The following is a 15,617-nucleotide window of genomic DNA, read 5'->3' on the forward strand; positions in this document are numbered from 1 at the left end:
GAGTAGCCGAAATCAAGTAACCATGGACATTTGCAATCTATTGAATTAGAAATTTCTAGAAACAAAAACAAACCAAAGCGTTGGCTTTACATTGAGTCCAACCATGGAGACAGGCTTGAAGTAGCCAGTTCAAGCCTTAGCAGTTTCTAGTCAGTATTTAGTTACTCCAGAGCACTGAACGGTCGTAGCTTAATTAACAAGCAAGACAATCTCATTCTCGCTCCGCATCGTTTTCCCTCTTTAGTTAGTTCACAGGCCTCCCAACGAATGAACACAATCTATGAACAGAGGAAAAGACCCGAGGAGCTGCAAATCATCAGTAACACCCTGTGTTGCTAAGAACAGTGACCCTGTCACGTGTCCCCCACCACCGACAGTAGTTAGGGCAACTCGTTTATCTTCGAGGGGGATGCATTTGGCGACTGCAAATCTCAGGCCACAGTAAGATATAATTGTTGGTGAGCTGCGTGAAGAAAGTTTCAATCACAGAAAAGAAGGGGAAAAGGATGCCAGAACCCTGTGACAGCAGGACCAAGGCAAAGGTATTCCTGACACTGTGTTAACTTTGGAATCCTGCACTACACAGTCTGGAACCCTAATGATCCAGCTAGCTGCTCACATCAAGGAGACACTACAGATTCATTCATAAAGCACTAATAATTCTGCCAGATAGCAGAAGTCTGAAACTTCTCTACTAACATTAATCAAGTCGCAGTTCCCCGATGATTAACATGTTCCGGCAGAACGACAACTGAGTTACAGAAGTTAGCTCAAGAAGTCAACAGAGTACCTCTGTGCTCAGTTCTGAGCATGAAGGCGCTTGGTTGTTAGCAGAAGAGACCCATGAGACCAAACCCTTAGGGGAATCATGCAACAGTGGATGATGGCGGAGCAGGAAGCCAAGGCCTTTCAGCTCTACTCTCAATAAGTCTTCTTCAACAAGCACTTGCCAAGTGCCAGGCCCCTGGTACATTATATCTAATGTCTCCTTGCTCTCTACCAAACAACCACGTGCAGGCTTTTGCCTTTCCTCCTCAAATTCTAATGTTTACTTATTCTGATTTCTGTTGGGGGTGAAGGGGTGGGGAACATACCCGTGGAGGCTAGCATTGTGAGGTCAGTTTTCTCCTTCCACCTTTATATGGAGTCCAAGGGTTGAACTTGGGTCCTCCGGCTTGCATGGCAAGCTCCCCCCCCCAACCCCCATGTCCAGGCATTGCTTCCACAACTTTACACCGCATCACTCTTTTTTTTTTCTTTCTGTTTTTTAAAGTCAGGGTTTCTCTGTGTAACAGCCCTAGCTGCCCTAGAACTTGCTTTGTAGACCAGGCTGGCCTAGAACTCACAGAGTCTGCCTCTGCCTCCTGAGTGCTGGGGTTAAAGGCGTATGCCACCACTGCCCCAGCCCCACCAACTCTTATCTTCCCAAACTCTCTCATCCAAGAATCTTTATTTTTAGTTTTTAAAAGTCTGGTTTTATGTATGTAGGTGTTTTGCCTGCATGTATGTCTGTCTATGTACCTCTGTGTAACAGCCATAGAGGTCAGATGGCATCAGATCCCCAGGACAGGAGTTACATGAGGTTCTAAACTACCATGTGGGTACTGGCAATTGAACTCAGGTCCTCTGGAAGAACAGCCAGTGCTCTTAACTGCTGAGTCATCTCTTCAACCGAGGATCTTTTCCTTTACATCCTTGATTCTGATTTCTCTGGCTTCTCCCATGATTTTCTCCCTCAGTATCCCTCTCATCTCTGACATCCTGGCCACCAGGAGCCCCTGATCTTGCCCCAGAGACAGTGCTCTGTTGACCAAGTGCTCCACAGAGCCATTGTCCCTTCCCTGCCTCGCTCTTCCAAAGGGGACTGTCTTCACACTGCTCAGCTGCGACCATTCCTAACCCATCTTCTGTGCTCTGCGTAACTGAAGCTGCTCCCATTACCAGGACCACTGATCACCAAACCCAACAGGACTTCCTTGTTCTTTCAGGGTTTCCTTAATGCATCATCCACTGCTGTAGGTTTTGTTTTTTGTTTTTTGTTTTTTCCTCATACTTCATACCTCTAATACCAACCTCAATAAGCTCCCTCCTCCAACAAGTTTTGTATATTCTGGTCTTTAATTGTATTACTGTCCTAGGGTTTACGAGAAAATTTGGTCATGGCCGCCCCCATCTCCTAACACTTGGTAATTTGCCCCCTTCCTATGCAGTTGACCTCCCCAAAACATCTGGGATCCATTCTGCTGTCTTCAAACTCAGACAACGACTCCTGTGTCCCTTGTCCATAGGACTACTGTAACAGTTCCTCCCAGGGCTTAGATCTCAGTGTCCTCCTGTCTGTCCTGTACAGACTGAAGACTGACATAGAGTCCGTATCCACCTGGCTTTGCACACAAGGCCATTCGTAGTATGACGCCATATATATTTGTATTCCTTCAGGACCTACCACTGAGTCCGAGCCTGCCAGTGTCCTCTTCCTCAGCCCACCCATCCCCTTACGTTGCCCCCACCGCCCTGAAAACAGTCTCCTTCCTGGGAGCTTTTGCCAAACTGGCCAACCCAAATAAACCATGCCCCTGCCTGCTTGTCCTTCAGTTGCCTCTAGAAATGCACCAACTGTGTTTCTACGTCACCCACAGGACCCACAGCCATCAGGGGGCAATCTCTGAATGGTGTGTCCCCCACAGGCAACTCTGCCATGCCAACCAATAGGATATATGCTGAAATTTACTTTACCTAAAGAATGCTTCCTAATAAGCTCGCCTTGGGGTACCAAACTGCTGGTGGACCATGACAGAGGCTGCCTCCACCAAACTGTCCCCAGTGGGGATCTGTGATGCCGCCCTGGAAATTACTCACTAACGTTTGACTTAAATAACCATCGTGTCCCTATCTACGGAGTCCGATATTGAGTGAGTCTTAAGCATTTGTTGAATTAAAAAAATAAATGAATTAAAGGTTCAAAACCAAACAATACAGAGAAAATCCATCTGATTTTTTAATGCATTCAAAAGTGACTGGGAAGATGCCAACTCATAGATGAGCTTTAAAGGACACGGTGGCACTGGCTTTCAAGCCAAGGCAGCTGGTAAGGAGATGGGCGGTCAACCAACAGATATCCAGATTAATGTTTTAGTGGCATACATACGTACATGGTGCTACAAATTGCCATTAAGTCAGTTTGTACTTATTTGGCAGAGCAAATAGAAGCACACAATCTCTCTCTTGACCTCAAGTCTGGCTCAAGACACTGCAGCGAGATGATCTAATACTACATTCCTAACTTCATTACTGAAATTTCCCAGGTTTCACCTTAAAAATCGCCGTAATACAAATGTGCTTTTTCTCTCCTTCTCAGATAGTCACGGACGTATTGATCCCCAACTGAGACCCATCTGGGACTTGGCTTTTCTCGGCAGCTCTTATGTGATGTGGGAGAAGACAACCCAGTTTCTGCACTACTACCTGGTCCAGCTCAGTAGTGTAAAGCACTTGGTAAGAACCTGAAAATGAGCCGGGTCAACTGAGCCCCTGGGGATGCAGGGCTCCTGACTGAGTGGCGGAAACACTTACCTTCGTGGCAAGGGTTTTCATTAGGTTTCATTCATCCAGCAAACATCAGAGTGACTGCAGTGGCTCATGGATTGTTTTAGAGATTGAGGTAGCAGTAAACAAAACCACATTTGTTGTCTTCAATGAGACCCAGTTCTAGAAAGAACCCAGACGGAGAGCTGATAAACCAATGGATATGTATCAAACAGGGGTAGGAAGGGCTGTGGACAAAAGAAAGTGAAGAGGAGGAAACACAGGATCTTGATGGACAGCTCATGTAGTCAAAGTGAGGCTGCAGGAAGGAGAGTCACACTGGATCAGAAGCTAATGGCCCTGAGAGAGAGAAAAGGGGATTTGAGACCGGAAACCGTGGCAGCAGGGTGGCTGATAGCTGAGGGAGCAGCAAGGCTCGGGAGTTATACAGACTGATCAGAGAGTCTGTGCAGGAAATGAGATGCCATAGCAGGAAGTGGAGACTATCCGTCCTTGGAAGTCTGGGAGGCCGTGAGCACAGGCTTGTCTTTATCCTGTCAGGAGGAGAGCAACATGATGTGGTTTTCACAGGCTCTCGCTGGCTCTGTTCTGAGAACAGACAGCAGTGAAACGAGAGAAAATAGGAAGGTTTGGTGGGGGCGTAGACGTCGGGGCAGCCAGGGATGCGGTTTGAATCCGCATTCAAATCAACCAGTCAGGTATGAGACTGGCAATACCACTCAGGGTTGGATGTGAGCATCAGAAAATGATTAGTGTTGAAGGAGGAGAGTTTGGGATTTGAACCAGAACCTAGGATAGTTTCTATGCACTGATTGGAAAAGATATCAAGCCGTGTTAGAGGGAACCGTCTTGAGTTGTGGCAAGAAGACAGTATGTATATTCACGTTGTCATAGAGGTTTGTGTTTACGAGACAGTGATGGCCTGTAATCAGGCCCATGTGACGGTGTTGAAACCACCGATGGGCAAGATCACAAGCGGTGGCGGATACCGTCACACGAGACTGAATCTGGAACTCATCTAACCTTAGAGCCGACAGACTCCACCTGGAGGGGAAAGGGACACGAGCCCAGGTGGGAGCCAGTGTAAGTTCTCTGCTCTGTCCTCTGGGGGGGCGGGGGGGAAGGCAGAGTCAAAGGCGAGGGTGACGATGAGAATTTGTGTTGGGGACGAGGTGGGCCCTCACGTGAGTGTCAGTGACCTGTGCAGAGAGTCTGCTGCTTTTAGCAGGGGGAGAAGGCAAGTCGCACCTTTAACCAGGGTTGGGATTCTTCTAAGGTAAATGTGATAGAGGGAGAGAGTTTTTTTTCCAGAGGAAAAGCTGAACCAAGTGTTAAGTACCAACAGCAAACACGTCCACGATTCACCCATGGGCGGAATCATCAGTATCTTCTGAGGAACTTGCAATGTTAATATTTTTGACGCTGATAATAATCTGGTCTGTTTTCCAAAGACCGTTGGAAAACAGACATCAAACAGAACCTAGGTTGTTGGTATTTTTTTCTTTCACTGATCTTTTTATAGAGTGTCTTTTAACAGAAATTATTCTAAAATTGATTGTTGCTAGGTAACCAGTCAGGGTGTGGCCCCACTTGTCTCCTTCCACTCCTCCTTCTAACAGAGCAATGGAGTTGACAAGGCCAAGACAGCTCAGAGGCAGGAGGTGTCGGAGGGCTTCTCACGTCCACCAAGCCTGCCTGGGTGAGAATTATTATCCGAATCCCCAGGGTTAAACTTATCTGCTAATGCAAGAGTATAAAGAGATGCAAATTTATAAATTCACAGCCCTAGATCAACAAGGCCCAACGGAAAAGTGGGCAAAGAAAGGAAGGGCTGAAATACATTCATAAAATAAGACCCAGCATCCAGCAATAATTATCTCTTTAGAAATGAAGAACAAATGATATTTCCAAGACTATAGACTATGCCAAGGATGGGGGAATATATCAGTTAAGAAAAAAAAAATCAGGGATAAAGACTTTCACTGTTCCCTTAGCCTTTAATACAAACAGACAAAAGCAAAACTATGGATTATTCTAATTCCAGTCCAACAGTAGCAAATCTTGTAGCCACACTAAACTACCTATCTACCAGGTCACCACTTATATTAGTGAGTCCCAGGCTACACATCAGCTTAAAGCCTTCACTAGCCCAGCATTACAGAAAGTATCTCACCGGCCATATCTCTTCAGCCGAGAAGCCTCTTTTCGACCACTTATATTAATAGCTCAAGCCTAGATATTTTACTACAACCACATTGGTTCTATCAGGGCTTAGCTTCTCCCTTTAGGGGATGCAGGGGACGTGGGTGGTGGGATCAGGCAAGGCTTCCTTCCCCGTGGCTTCCAGGAAGACTAGAGGTCCAAGTTACAAAATTAAAAATAATAACAATAAATCACCATCCATCTGGAATATAAGCACTTGGCATTTGTGATGGTTTGAATAGACGCCAAAGAGGTTATTTCTGAATAATATTACAAGTAATGACTTCCTGGCAGGGCTTGACGTAGTGAGGGCAGACAGCGGGGTGTACTGTTTACCTCTGCAGTTCTGTAACAAGCTGTGCTTTGGGTTTGGTTTCAAGGACCCTTCCTCCTGAAGGAAGATCCAAGCACAGGGGATTATAACTCAGCCTACACATGTAACATAGGCAATCTCTTTCTTTTTGTTGCTGCTGGGGAATGAGCCTAGAGCTTCACACGTGTGAGGTGGGCACTCTACTACCTAACTACATACAGTCTGAGCCCTAATCTGTGGTTTGAGCAAAATAGTTTACTAAATGAAATTGGTATTCGACTGTTTACGGAAAGCTAGCCTCTTTTTACCTAAAACCCGAAAACTACCAGAATTTCATTCAAAAATGCTCTTTTGAAAGCCAGGCATGTAGCACTTAGGAGGTGGGAGCAGGAAAGTTAGGAGTTCAAGACCCACCTGAGCTATAGTTCAAGGCCATTGTGGACTACATAAGACCCTATCTCAAAAATATACACATTAAATAAAAATATGCCATTTCCAAAAGCAGAATAAGAAAGCGCTGCCTTGAAGGGATGTAAGTAAAATCAATTTAAACATTCGAAGACTACATTGTAAAGCCAAGGCCCCGAGCTTTCGTTTAGGGCACAGCAACGAAAGCAGGCCCACACATTCAGAATTTATATTTTCTATTTCTGTCTGTTGCATGCGTGGGTACAGAACCCACGGATTCCAAAGGGTCACTGTGATAGGAAGTGCTGGTAGGTGACTCTCTTAGGAAAGACAGTTTTCCCTGGTGAATTCCGGTGTTGTGGCTAGTGCCTCAGTTGTTCGAACGTTCGTGTGTATACTGCAGGCCAGAGAGAAACCTACCCAGTAATAGAAGACAAGAATGGTCTGCTTCTACCTCTTCTGCATCGTCTACAGCCTCCCCCCACTCACTGCACATGACTTGGGAAAATCTCCACCCATATAAGAAAAACAAAGACAAAATCTAAAATCAATTTCCTTTTTATCGTCTCCCCTCCCCACTCTTTCAGATTCTTCAATAGTTTCACTAAAAACTTGGTAGAAGACTATAATAAGGCTGAAGATTTGAAAAATATTCCTATCCTTTTTACTAAAGAGAAACATACCCTCTCTATATAAAACTAAGAACTATAAAAAGAGAACTAGGAAATTGACTTATTAAAGTCTAGAGGAAACACGTGTGTGCGGGTGGTGGGGACAAATGCCTGCCGACCAGAACAGACCTAACATGCTTTATTTAGTAGAAATTTCGTTGCTTTTCTCTTGTCTGTCAGAGTGGAGCAGGGCGAACATATCACAGGCACACATACAGTACCTACATCACTAAGGTTTCTAGAAGATTCTCCTTATCCTCACAGGCATCAGCCTTCAACAAAAGCCATCAGTGCCAGAGAAAAAGCTTTAAGGACATTCAACCAGACTCCCATAGAACTGAGGGACAAAACCTAAATGTGATCCACGACTTCCCTAGCTTGATCCAGAACACCGCCACGGTGCAGCAGAGTTAAGCCACCACCCGCAGGAGCAGATGACACAGCCTGGCAAACCCTGAGTTTACAAACGCCATAGTGTCTGCCCTACTAACTCCGTTTTCCTCCTCTAGAAAACCAATGATGATGGCATTGACTTTGATTTCACCGTTCTACTTCATGAATTCTCAACACAGGTAAAAAGCAACATTTTTTACCTGTGTGTCAAACTTTTAACTTCAAGTTTTCCAAGTTATAATATTTAGACCTTCCCTTCCTAGGAAATCATTCCCTGCCGTATTCTCTTGTTCTGGTACCCTGGCAAACCACTGAAAGTCCAGTACCACTGCCAAGAGCTGCAGAGCCCAGAAGAAGCCTCTGGAACTGACGAAGCATCAGCCATGGCACCAACAGAGCTCAGTAATTCCTAAAGAGAAAAACCTGTTTCTGTCATATCCCGAACAAGACAACTCCACTGGCCTACTTCAACACTCCCATATAAAAGCAAAGGTCCAGGCTCCTAGCAACTCAGGCAGGCCTGCGGCTACGGAGAAATATTTCCCACCTGATTGACCTTGGGGTTTAACTCTGAGAGCAGATGGTACCTATCTGCTCAGGACTTGGTAATCACAGTTCACTGCTGAGTCTTGGTGCAGGCGGACCAATATTGCTTTGCAGAAAGGGTTTCACCTCTGAATCTGTGTTTTTCACTTCTTTGGACATATTATAGCTATTTCGTGTTGTTAAACTGTTCCCACTCATTCTGTCAACAAACATCTTTTTTTTTTTTTCAGTGAAAATAAACTGCAGGGAAATACTTACTGCCAATTTCAGGCAAGCATTCCTGTTTAAATTGCAAATAAATGTATGCATTTCTAAATAATGTATTTGTAAGCTTTTGTGTGCATAGCAACATTTAGGCTAACCTAGAACTAAATCAAATCCCAGTACTGCCTGAATCAAATCTTACAAACAGCACACAGTGTCTCACATGGAAAAGCTGCAAACAGTTAAAAAAAAAAAGACACTGATCTAGTTCAGAGTATACTATATATATATATATATATATATATATATATATATATATTTAATTTATCAGGACAGCTCAGATCCAGTGTTGGTGTCAGGAATCTCTAAAAGCAAACACAGTATCTAATAATCAAATCCAGTGAAGTCCTCCTCAAGGCAGGAAGACCTGACCCAGGAAATGCTGCCGTCATCCATTTGCCTCTCAAATTGTTAAAATTTAATGGAACACTTATGTCACTGTCTGAAACCCCTGAGCCAGGTTCCGTGGCCAGTAACTGATTAGGGGGCATCAGCTTCAAAGTTAAAAAAGCACACAGAAGCACCCTCATGAAGGGTTAGGTTATGTCCCCATAGAGGCCGGAGATGCAGTTAATCCACCTAACCCAAACACCAGCCCAGCAACACCACTGACTTTGCTGTTAGCCCCTGCACAGCCCTGTCCCGCTGCTACTGTCCCAGCCTCCCGAGTCTCATGCGGTCTATTCCTAGCTAAGGCTGAAGTTGTCCGTATGGTTTTCCAGAGAGAATGTCATTTCCGCATCACTGTCAACTCCTAAAAATGGAGTGTATTTCTTGGTCTGTACTATTTGATGACGGGAAAGTGTACACTTTAGAGAAAGGTTTTAGACAGGGACGCTTAACAAAAGAGCCAAAAACAGATCAATTGTGTCTTTTTTTTTTATTTAGAACCCCAAACTGTTGCATCTCCCCAATACCCACTCCTTTTAGTAAGTCCTAATCCCCTTGCATGATCTTGTAAGGGAAACAACAGCTCTCCCACTATGCAGTGGTGAAGACTCCATACATTTTCAAAACACCCAAAAAGCAGTACGTAATGACCGCATCGAGCCAAAATCAAGCCAACAGGTACAAGTGTTCTAACTGAAGCTCCAGAACGAATCTTCCAAACTAGATGCCACGAGCATCATGTAGACACAACACATCGTCCTGTGATCTCTATTCATCTCACCTATCCTTCTAAATGGTATTCAGCTTTCTCCAAGATCTTACTTTCAAAAGATTTTCCATTAAGCTTATATGTGACCGTAATTCAGCCAGTGAGCAACAAACATAATCTTGAACAGACTGGTTTAGGTACAGAGTGTGAAGGGGAACGGTTCGCAAAAGATGCAAAGGAAAAGCAACTAAGCGCTTCTCCGGGTCCTCATCAGAGCATCTTTTCTAACATGAATGCTGAGATCACTGAGCTTGATTTAGTTAACATTGATTTCACTGGCTAACAACAGAGCAAGCACTTCATTTGCCGTGGCATAAAATGAAAAGGGAAATTCCCCAAGCCCTCTTTCCATCGGCAGCGTAAATGCCGAGTCATGGTGTCAGGGACAGTTACTATGACCATTGCATTCATCTCGAATCTCCAGAACTTTCAGGATTTCACAGTGTATCAGAAGTGGTACCAGGCTTTGTCTGCAATTTCCTTCTACTCTACTCGGTTTCAAATTTTCCTGCTTGAATCATAATTTTTTAGATTGTACACATGGCAGTTTGAATGAGAATGGACCTCACAGGCTCCAAGCTTGGTCACCCAGGAGTGGTACTATTTGAAAGAATTATATGTGCCTTGGGGGAAGTGTGTCCGTGGAGGTGGGCTTGGAGGTTTGTCTCTCTCTTCCTGCTGCCCACAGATCCAGATGTCGAACCCTCATCTAATTCTCCAGCATCTTGTCTGTGTGTGTGCCACCATGCTCTCGGCCATGATGATAATGGACCAAATTGAAACTGCATCTCAGCTTCCAATTAGATGATTCCTTTGATGAGTTGCCAGGGTCATGGTGTCTCTTCACAGCAATACAACAGTGACTAAGACACTTCATTTGACGCTCAGTTGAAATGTCTATATTTGGACTTGGATGCTAGTCCTTCAAGACACACTGACTTATCTCAATCTTTAGAAAATTTTTAGAAAATTTGGGTCAGCTAGCTTTCCTAGCTTTCAAAACACAAGGCTCAGCCATAAAGCTCCCCAGCCTACACATGAAGGGGTAAGGGAACCAGCACATTCTCTAGAGAAACAAGTGGGTTTGTTTCTTCAGGGAAGAAAGAAGCTAAGTTAGCTGTAGACTTCTCATTCTTGTTCAACAAAGTACAGTTTCAACAACACAAAGAGCTACCTTCTTCAGTGGGAGAATTCCACCAAGTCACGATTCACTCCTTTCTGCTTGCAGCACTCCTTGGCTGCCAAATTTAACGATCATATGTTAAAATATTAAAATATAAAAATTCCGATTTTTCAAAACTGATAAAATTCTGTTGATTCACAAGCTACACAATTAAGCAGGGAGGAAAAGAATACAACAAAACGGAACTGTTTCTTTAACGACAGTTATCAGCTGAAGAAACAATAGCCCAACCGTGACAGCTCACAAAAGAATATTGATGTTATACATTAGAATTACCAGAAACCTTTACTATCGTGCCCTGGACCTATGTGCAGGCGACCTTGCGGTGGTCTTCAGCATCAAATGCTTAAAGCTCCAGGGGATTTTAAGTGAGTCAGGAGCGGGCAGCCAGGCAGCAGCCGCTAGTGCAGCCTCTCCCCAACCCAAGCTGACTCTTTAAAATTAGCTAAACCTACTCTTCATAATAGTAGTGCAACAATCTTCATTTATTAATACCCACATTAATCTTTTCTATGCTATAGGCTTTGTTTGACCATTACCACCCACCCATCACTATGAATTAGCAACAGATGTGGCTCTGTTCCTGTCCTATGGGATCCTGATCCATTCACAGTCCTACGTGGACCCATGCCATTTGCCTATGAAATGCTGCAGATGGCTTAGGTACCCAGGATAGTTATTAGAGCCTCTCTCTGCTCCTCCCCTCCCCTCCCCTTACCTCTTTCGCTCTTCTTCTCTTCCCTCCCCTCTTCTCTCTTGAGACACATTTCACTGTGTAGCTCTGGCTGACCTGGAACTCACTATATATACCAGGTTGGCCTTGAACACACAAAGATCTATCTGCCTCTGTCTCCTGATGGTATAACCAGAATATTTAGCAAATTAAAAATACAATTTTTATCCATGTTTCTGATTATTCTCAATATCCAGAGACTGCACTAAATTCTGTGGCAGTATTTCCTTACTGAGAATGTACTCAGTAGCCAGAGCAAACCACTTCCCAGGTTTGATGCTATGGTACAGCCACACACATGCAGGAGGAAATGGGGCTGGTGAATAATTGTAGCTACAGTATCCGTCTGAAAACTCAACCAGCTTCGTGGTCTTCAAAAACTCTATCTCTGTATGTTTGTTCTTGTTACAATGACAGAGTATTTACTTTCACAGGGTTACAAGAATTAAATTAGATAATGCATCTGATTTAAAAGCAGACAGGCAATTTACATCTTCTTACCCTAGAATTCTGAAAGTATAAAGTCTACAAACAACGAAAGCCAAAGAGGCTGCACAAGGTGTCACAGGCCTGTAACCCCAGCATATCAGGGGTCAGAGGTGGCGGGCGTGAGAGCAAGGGGTCAAGGTTAGGCATGAAATCCTGTCCAAAGCCCCACGAGAAATAAAAACAACAATTTTATTTCTATTACCTACTTTTATCCAGTAAGGAAAACAGACTAGAGTATGTTTGAGGCTTCAGAGGTTTTGGGGTGAGAAAATCCTTAAAGGTATAAAGCCAACTTATTTTGGAAACAAAAGCTTAACATTCGTTCTTTCTCAATCTCAAGAATACAATGTAGGCTAAACTCCAGTTACTCAAACTGAACTAGCATCTACCACGAGACTGAACTGACTGGTCAGCAACTCTGTAAATTCTACTTTATCAGAATCTGTGCATACAACTAAGGAGAACATATGTGAGCCCCTTGTTCTTGTCCAATACAAGACGGTAAATAGCACTGTGCTAACAGAGCGGTTCTAAGTGTGCAGAAGCCACAAATTGAAGCCATTTGCCATCTTTAGCATTTTAATAACCCAGCGAAGGACCTGAAAATGCTCTCTAGTAAGATCATAATGATTCACGTTTAAATGATACTCCAAGAAATGTCGTGATGTACAATGTTTACTTTCATGGCCTCAACAGAGTAACTTTTAAATCAATGTATGCCACAGAGACAATGGGAAACTTATTTGAAAAGTAAACCACCAAAAAGCACTGGCTCTTGACTATTAATGGAAGAAGCTACATGACTATTCTGTACTGTTTTTCCAACCTTTCTGGATGTCGAAAATTCTCATGATAAAATATGTAGGGAACTGGAGAGATGAATCAGTTTCTCATGCTGGACGAGCAAGCATGAGGTCCCAAGTTCAAGCTCCAGAACCCTATAAGGTCAGCCGGGCATGGCACACCCCTACAACCCTAGTGCTGGGGATGCAGGGGCAGGAGGATGCCAGGGGTCAGTCAAACTCCAGCTCCAGGTTTAGTCAGAGACGTCATCTCAAAACTGAGTTAGGAGACAATTGAGAAAACAACTCCTGGTATGCACATTCACACACAAAACTGTAAACCTACACACACCTGCTCACGGGGTTGTGGGGGGCACGGGCTGCACACCCACAGTCCTAGCACACACACACATGGGGCAGGTATGGGCTGCACACCCACAGTCCTAGCACACGCACACATGGAGGGGGCACGGGCTGCACACCCACAGTCCTAGCACACGCACACAGGGTTGTGGGGGCACGGGCTGCACATGCACACAGGGTTGTTGGGGGCACGGGCTGCACACCCACAGTCCTAGCGCATGCACACGGGGCATGGGGGAGACACAGGCTGCACACCCACAGTCCTAGCACATGCACACAGGGCGTGGGGGGGCACAGACTGCACACCCATAGTTCTAGGACATGCACACGAGGTTTTGGGGGGCACAAGCTGCACACCCACAGTCCTAGCACACGCACAAGGGGTGTGGGGGGCACGGGCTGCACACCCACAGTTCTAGGACATGCACACGGGGCGTGAGGGTCACGGGCTGCACACCCACAGTCCTAGTACTTGGCAAAAGGATTGCGAGTTTTGAGGTCAACATAGGTTACACACAATTGCCAAAAAAATTACAAAATAAATTTAAATCTATTCTAAGCTGAAATAATATTCTCTTCTTCCCTTAAATAAATATTAAAATATACTTCAGTAATAATATAATTTTATTTAATGTCTTTCATTAAACAATAAAATAGTCAATAGTTTAAATATATGTACATAATTATCTTTGCATATACACTGAATCTCCTGAACAGGAGACAGCAGGGCTCCTAAAATTCAGCCATCTGAATTCATTCTCCTGGATCCATCTTCTCCAAATCTTGTAGTCAAACAAGTCACTACATGCAAAGTGAAGAGAGTCAGTTCTTGGCTTTTCCTTTTTTCACAGGAAGCTGACCTGTAGCTTCCAAATACTTATTAACGAGCTCCTCCTGGGTGGCCGGGGAGCAGGGCTGGTACCTGCAGTACTCCATCGTGTACTCGCCTTTGCCCTAGAAGGCCAAGACAGGGGGGCTGGTTTGCTTAAGGCTCACAAGCACAGAGTTGGCTCTCACAAGCGCTTACTCTGCGGGGTGCCCTGAGGTTTCCCTCCATCTTAACACTGCTTACCTCTGTGCAAGACCTAAGTTCAGTGGAGTAGCCAAACATATTATTTAGGGGAACCTAAAAGCAAGCATAATAAATATTTTAGCGCCACTTGTTGAAGAATATTTGAGGACAATCTTTAAAGCTTTATAATTCGCTTTCTATTGACAAGTTTAGGTTTAAAGACTCAAAAGCCAGAGTCACTTCTGCCTTATCCAAAACACGAGACCCTATTTGAAAGTTATTTTGACAGGAATAATTAGAGCAAACCTTCAATTTCAGAGTGGACACCACTGCTGCCCCTCCCTTCTCATCTCCACACCACTGTCTACCTCCGTCAGTTCAGACACTCACACGTGTTGTCTCTGTGGAAATGTTAATAAATTTCCATTGCGTGCGTGCATGTGTGTGTGTTGCTGGGCACTGAACCCAGAGGCTCATGCGTGCTTGGCATGTGCTCTCCCACTGAGCTGCACCGAGCTCTCCTCTGGGTACCGACATGCTACACAGCATGGTCTTTCTAGAGGGGATCTGAAATGGGACCGATACTTTCTCCTCCATGAGATTTAAGACGGGTACAGATCAGGTTTGAGTCTTTAAACCTTATAACAATAAAGTAGTTATACAAATAAAGTTAAAACAGGAAAAAAAACTATACAGCTAAGAAACAAATAGCCAAGATATAAAGAATCCTGGTTTTGGTCTTTGCACTCAAGATTCGCTCTTGCAGAAAATTACATAAATTGCCACCAAATAGAATCTACAAACTCAAAGCAAATGCTTCAGTTTGCTCTGCAATTTCCAAAGCCAAAGCTAACTCATTTGCTTCCGGGGCTCGCAAAAGCAAGACAAAGCTGTAACCCCAGAGGGGTTACCTCATGAGGCTGAGGCACTAGGGTTACCATGAGTTCCAGGCTAGCCTGGGCTACAGTGTAAAACTGCATCTCAAAAGACAAACGAGACCTGGGAGGCCATCAATGACCATACTCACATCGGCATAGAGTGTAAAATAGTCCTCGACCCCATCTTGTCCTGTGATTACTCCGTGGCGCCGGTTAACTCCTGCGATTACTGCTCCCTGGAACTCGTTAGGAGCTACAACTTCCACAGACATAATGGGTTCAATGATACACAATGTGGCATTGGCCAAGGCTGGGTTTAAAAATAAAAACAACAGAAAGAAAAGTTAAGTACATTATTCATTAAACTGGAATTCTTTCCTGTTCTACATGAGGCAGGGAGCACTGTCCCAAAGGTACACAAGCGACAGGCTTCTAATATCCTGCACTTACTTTTTTATAGTAATGGTAACAGTTTTATCTATGTGGAAATGTTTCATTCTGCTGCTAGTATTTTGATTAGCATACTTTAAAAAAAAATCCTTAAACCTCATTACCTGCTGAGCACAGAGGGCATCAACCACCAAGTCCTGCGCTCTGCACACTGTGCAGCTGTGCAGCTGGTCTCCGTGATCGGCACACAGACACGCTCTGAAGCGAGACCAACGCAAACCCATG

General features: G+C 44.4%; 2 protein-coding genes across 2 annotated transcripts in view; one reads left to right on the top strand and one right to left on the bottom strand.

Moving 5' to 3' along the window:
- The window catches only part of Rarres1 (retinoic acid receptor responder 1), a 35,312-nt gene extending 26,914 nt beyond the window's left edge, over positions 1-8,398 (top strand). The window contains exons 4-6 of the mRNA XM_048424602.3: positions 3,359-3,495; positions 7,650-7,712; positions 7,797-8,398. Coding sequence (XP_048280559.1) covers positions 3,359-3,495; positions 7,650-7,712; positions 7,797-7,946 — 350 coding nt within the window. The 3' untranslated portion in view covers positions 7,947-8,398. The remainder of the gene's footprint in view (positions 1-3,358; positions 3,496-7,649; positions 7,713-7,796) is intronic.
- A 5,260-nt stretch (positions 8,399-13,658) lies between these two features.
- The window catches only part of Gfm1 (G elongation factor mitochondrial 1), a 42,360-nt gene continuing 40,401 nt past the window's right edge, over positions 13,659-15,617 (bottom strand). The window contains exons 16-18 of the mRNA XM_087899463.1: positions 15,092-15,252; positions 14,125-14,178; positions 13,659-14,006 (exon numbers count right to left, since the gene is read on the bottom strand). Of these exons, the coding sequence (XP_087755589.1) occupies positions 13,875-14,006; positions 14,125-14,178; positions 15,092-15,252 (347 nt within the window). The 3' untranslated portion in view covers positions 13,659-13,874. The remainder of the gene's footprint in view (positions 14,007-14,124; positions 14,179-15,091; positions 15,253-15,617) is intronic.

The sequence above is a fragment of the Myodes glareolus genome, chromosome 20 (assembly GCF_982192425.1).
Source record: "Myodes glareolus chromosome 20, mMyoGla1.1, whole genome shotgun sequence".
Lineage (NCBI taxonomy): Eukaryota > Metazoa > Chordata > Mammalia > Rodentia > Cricetidae > Myodes > Myodes glareolus.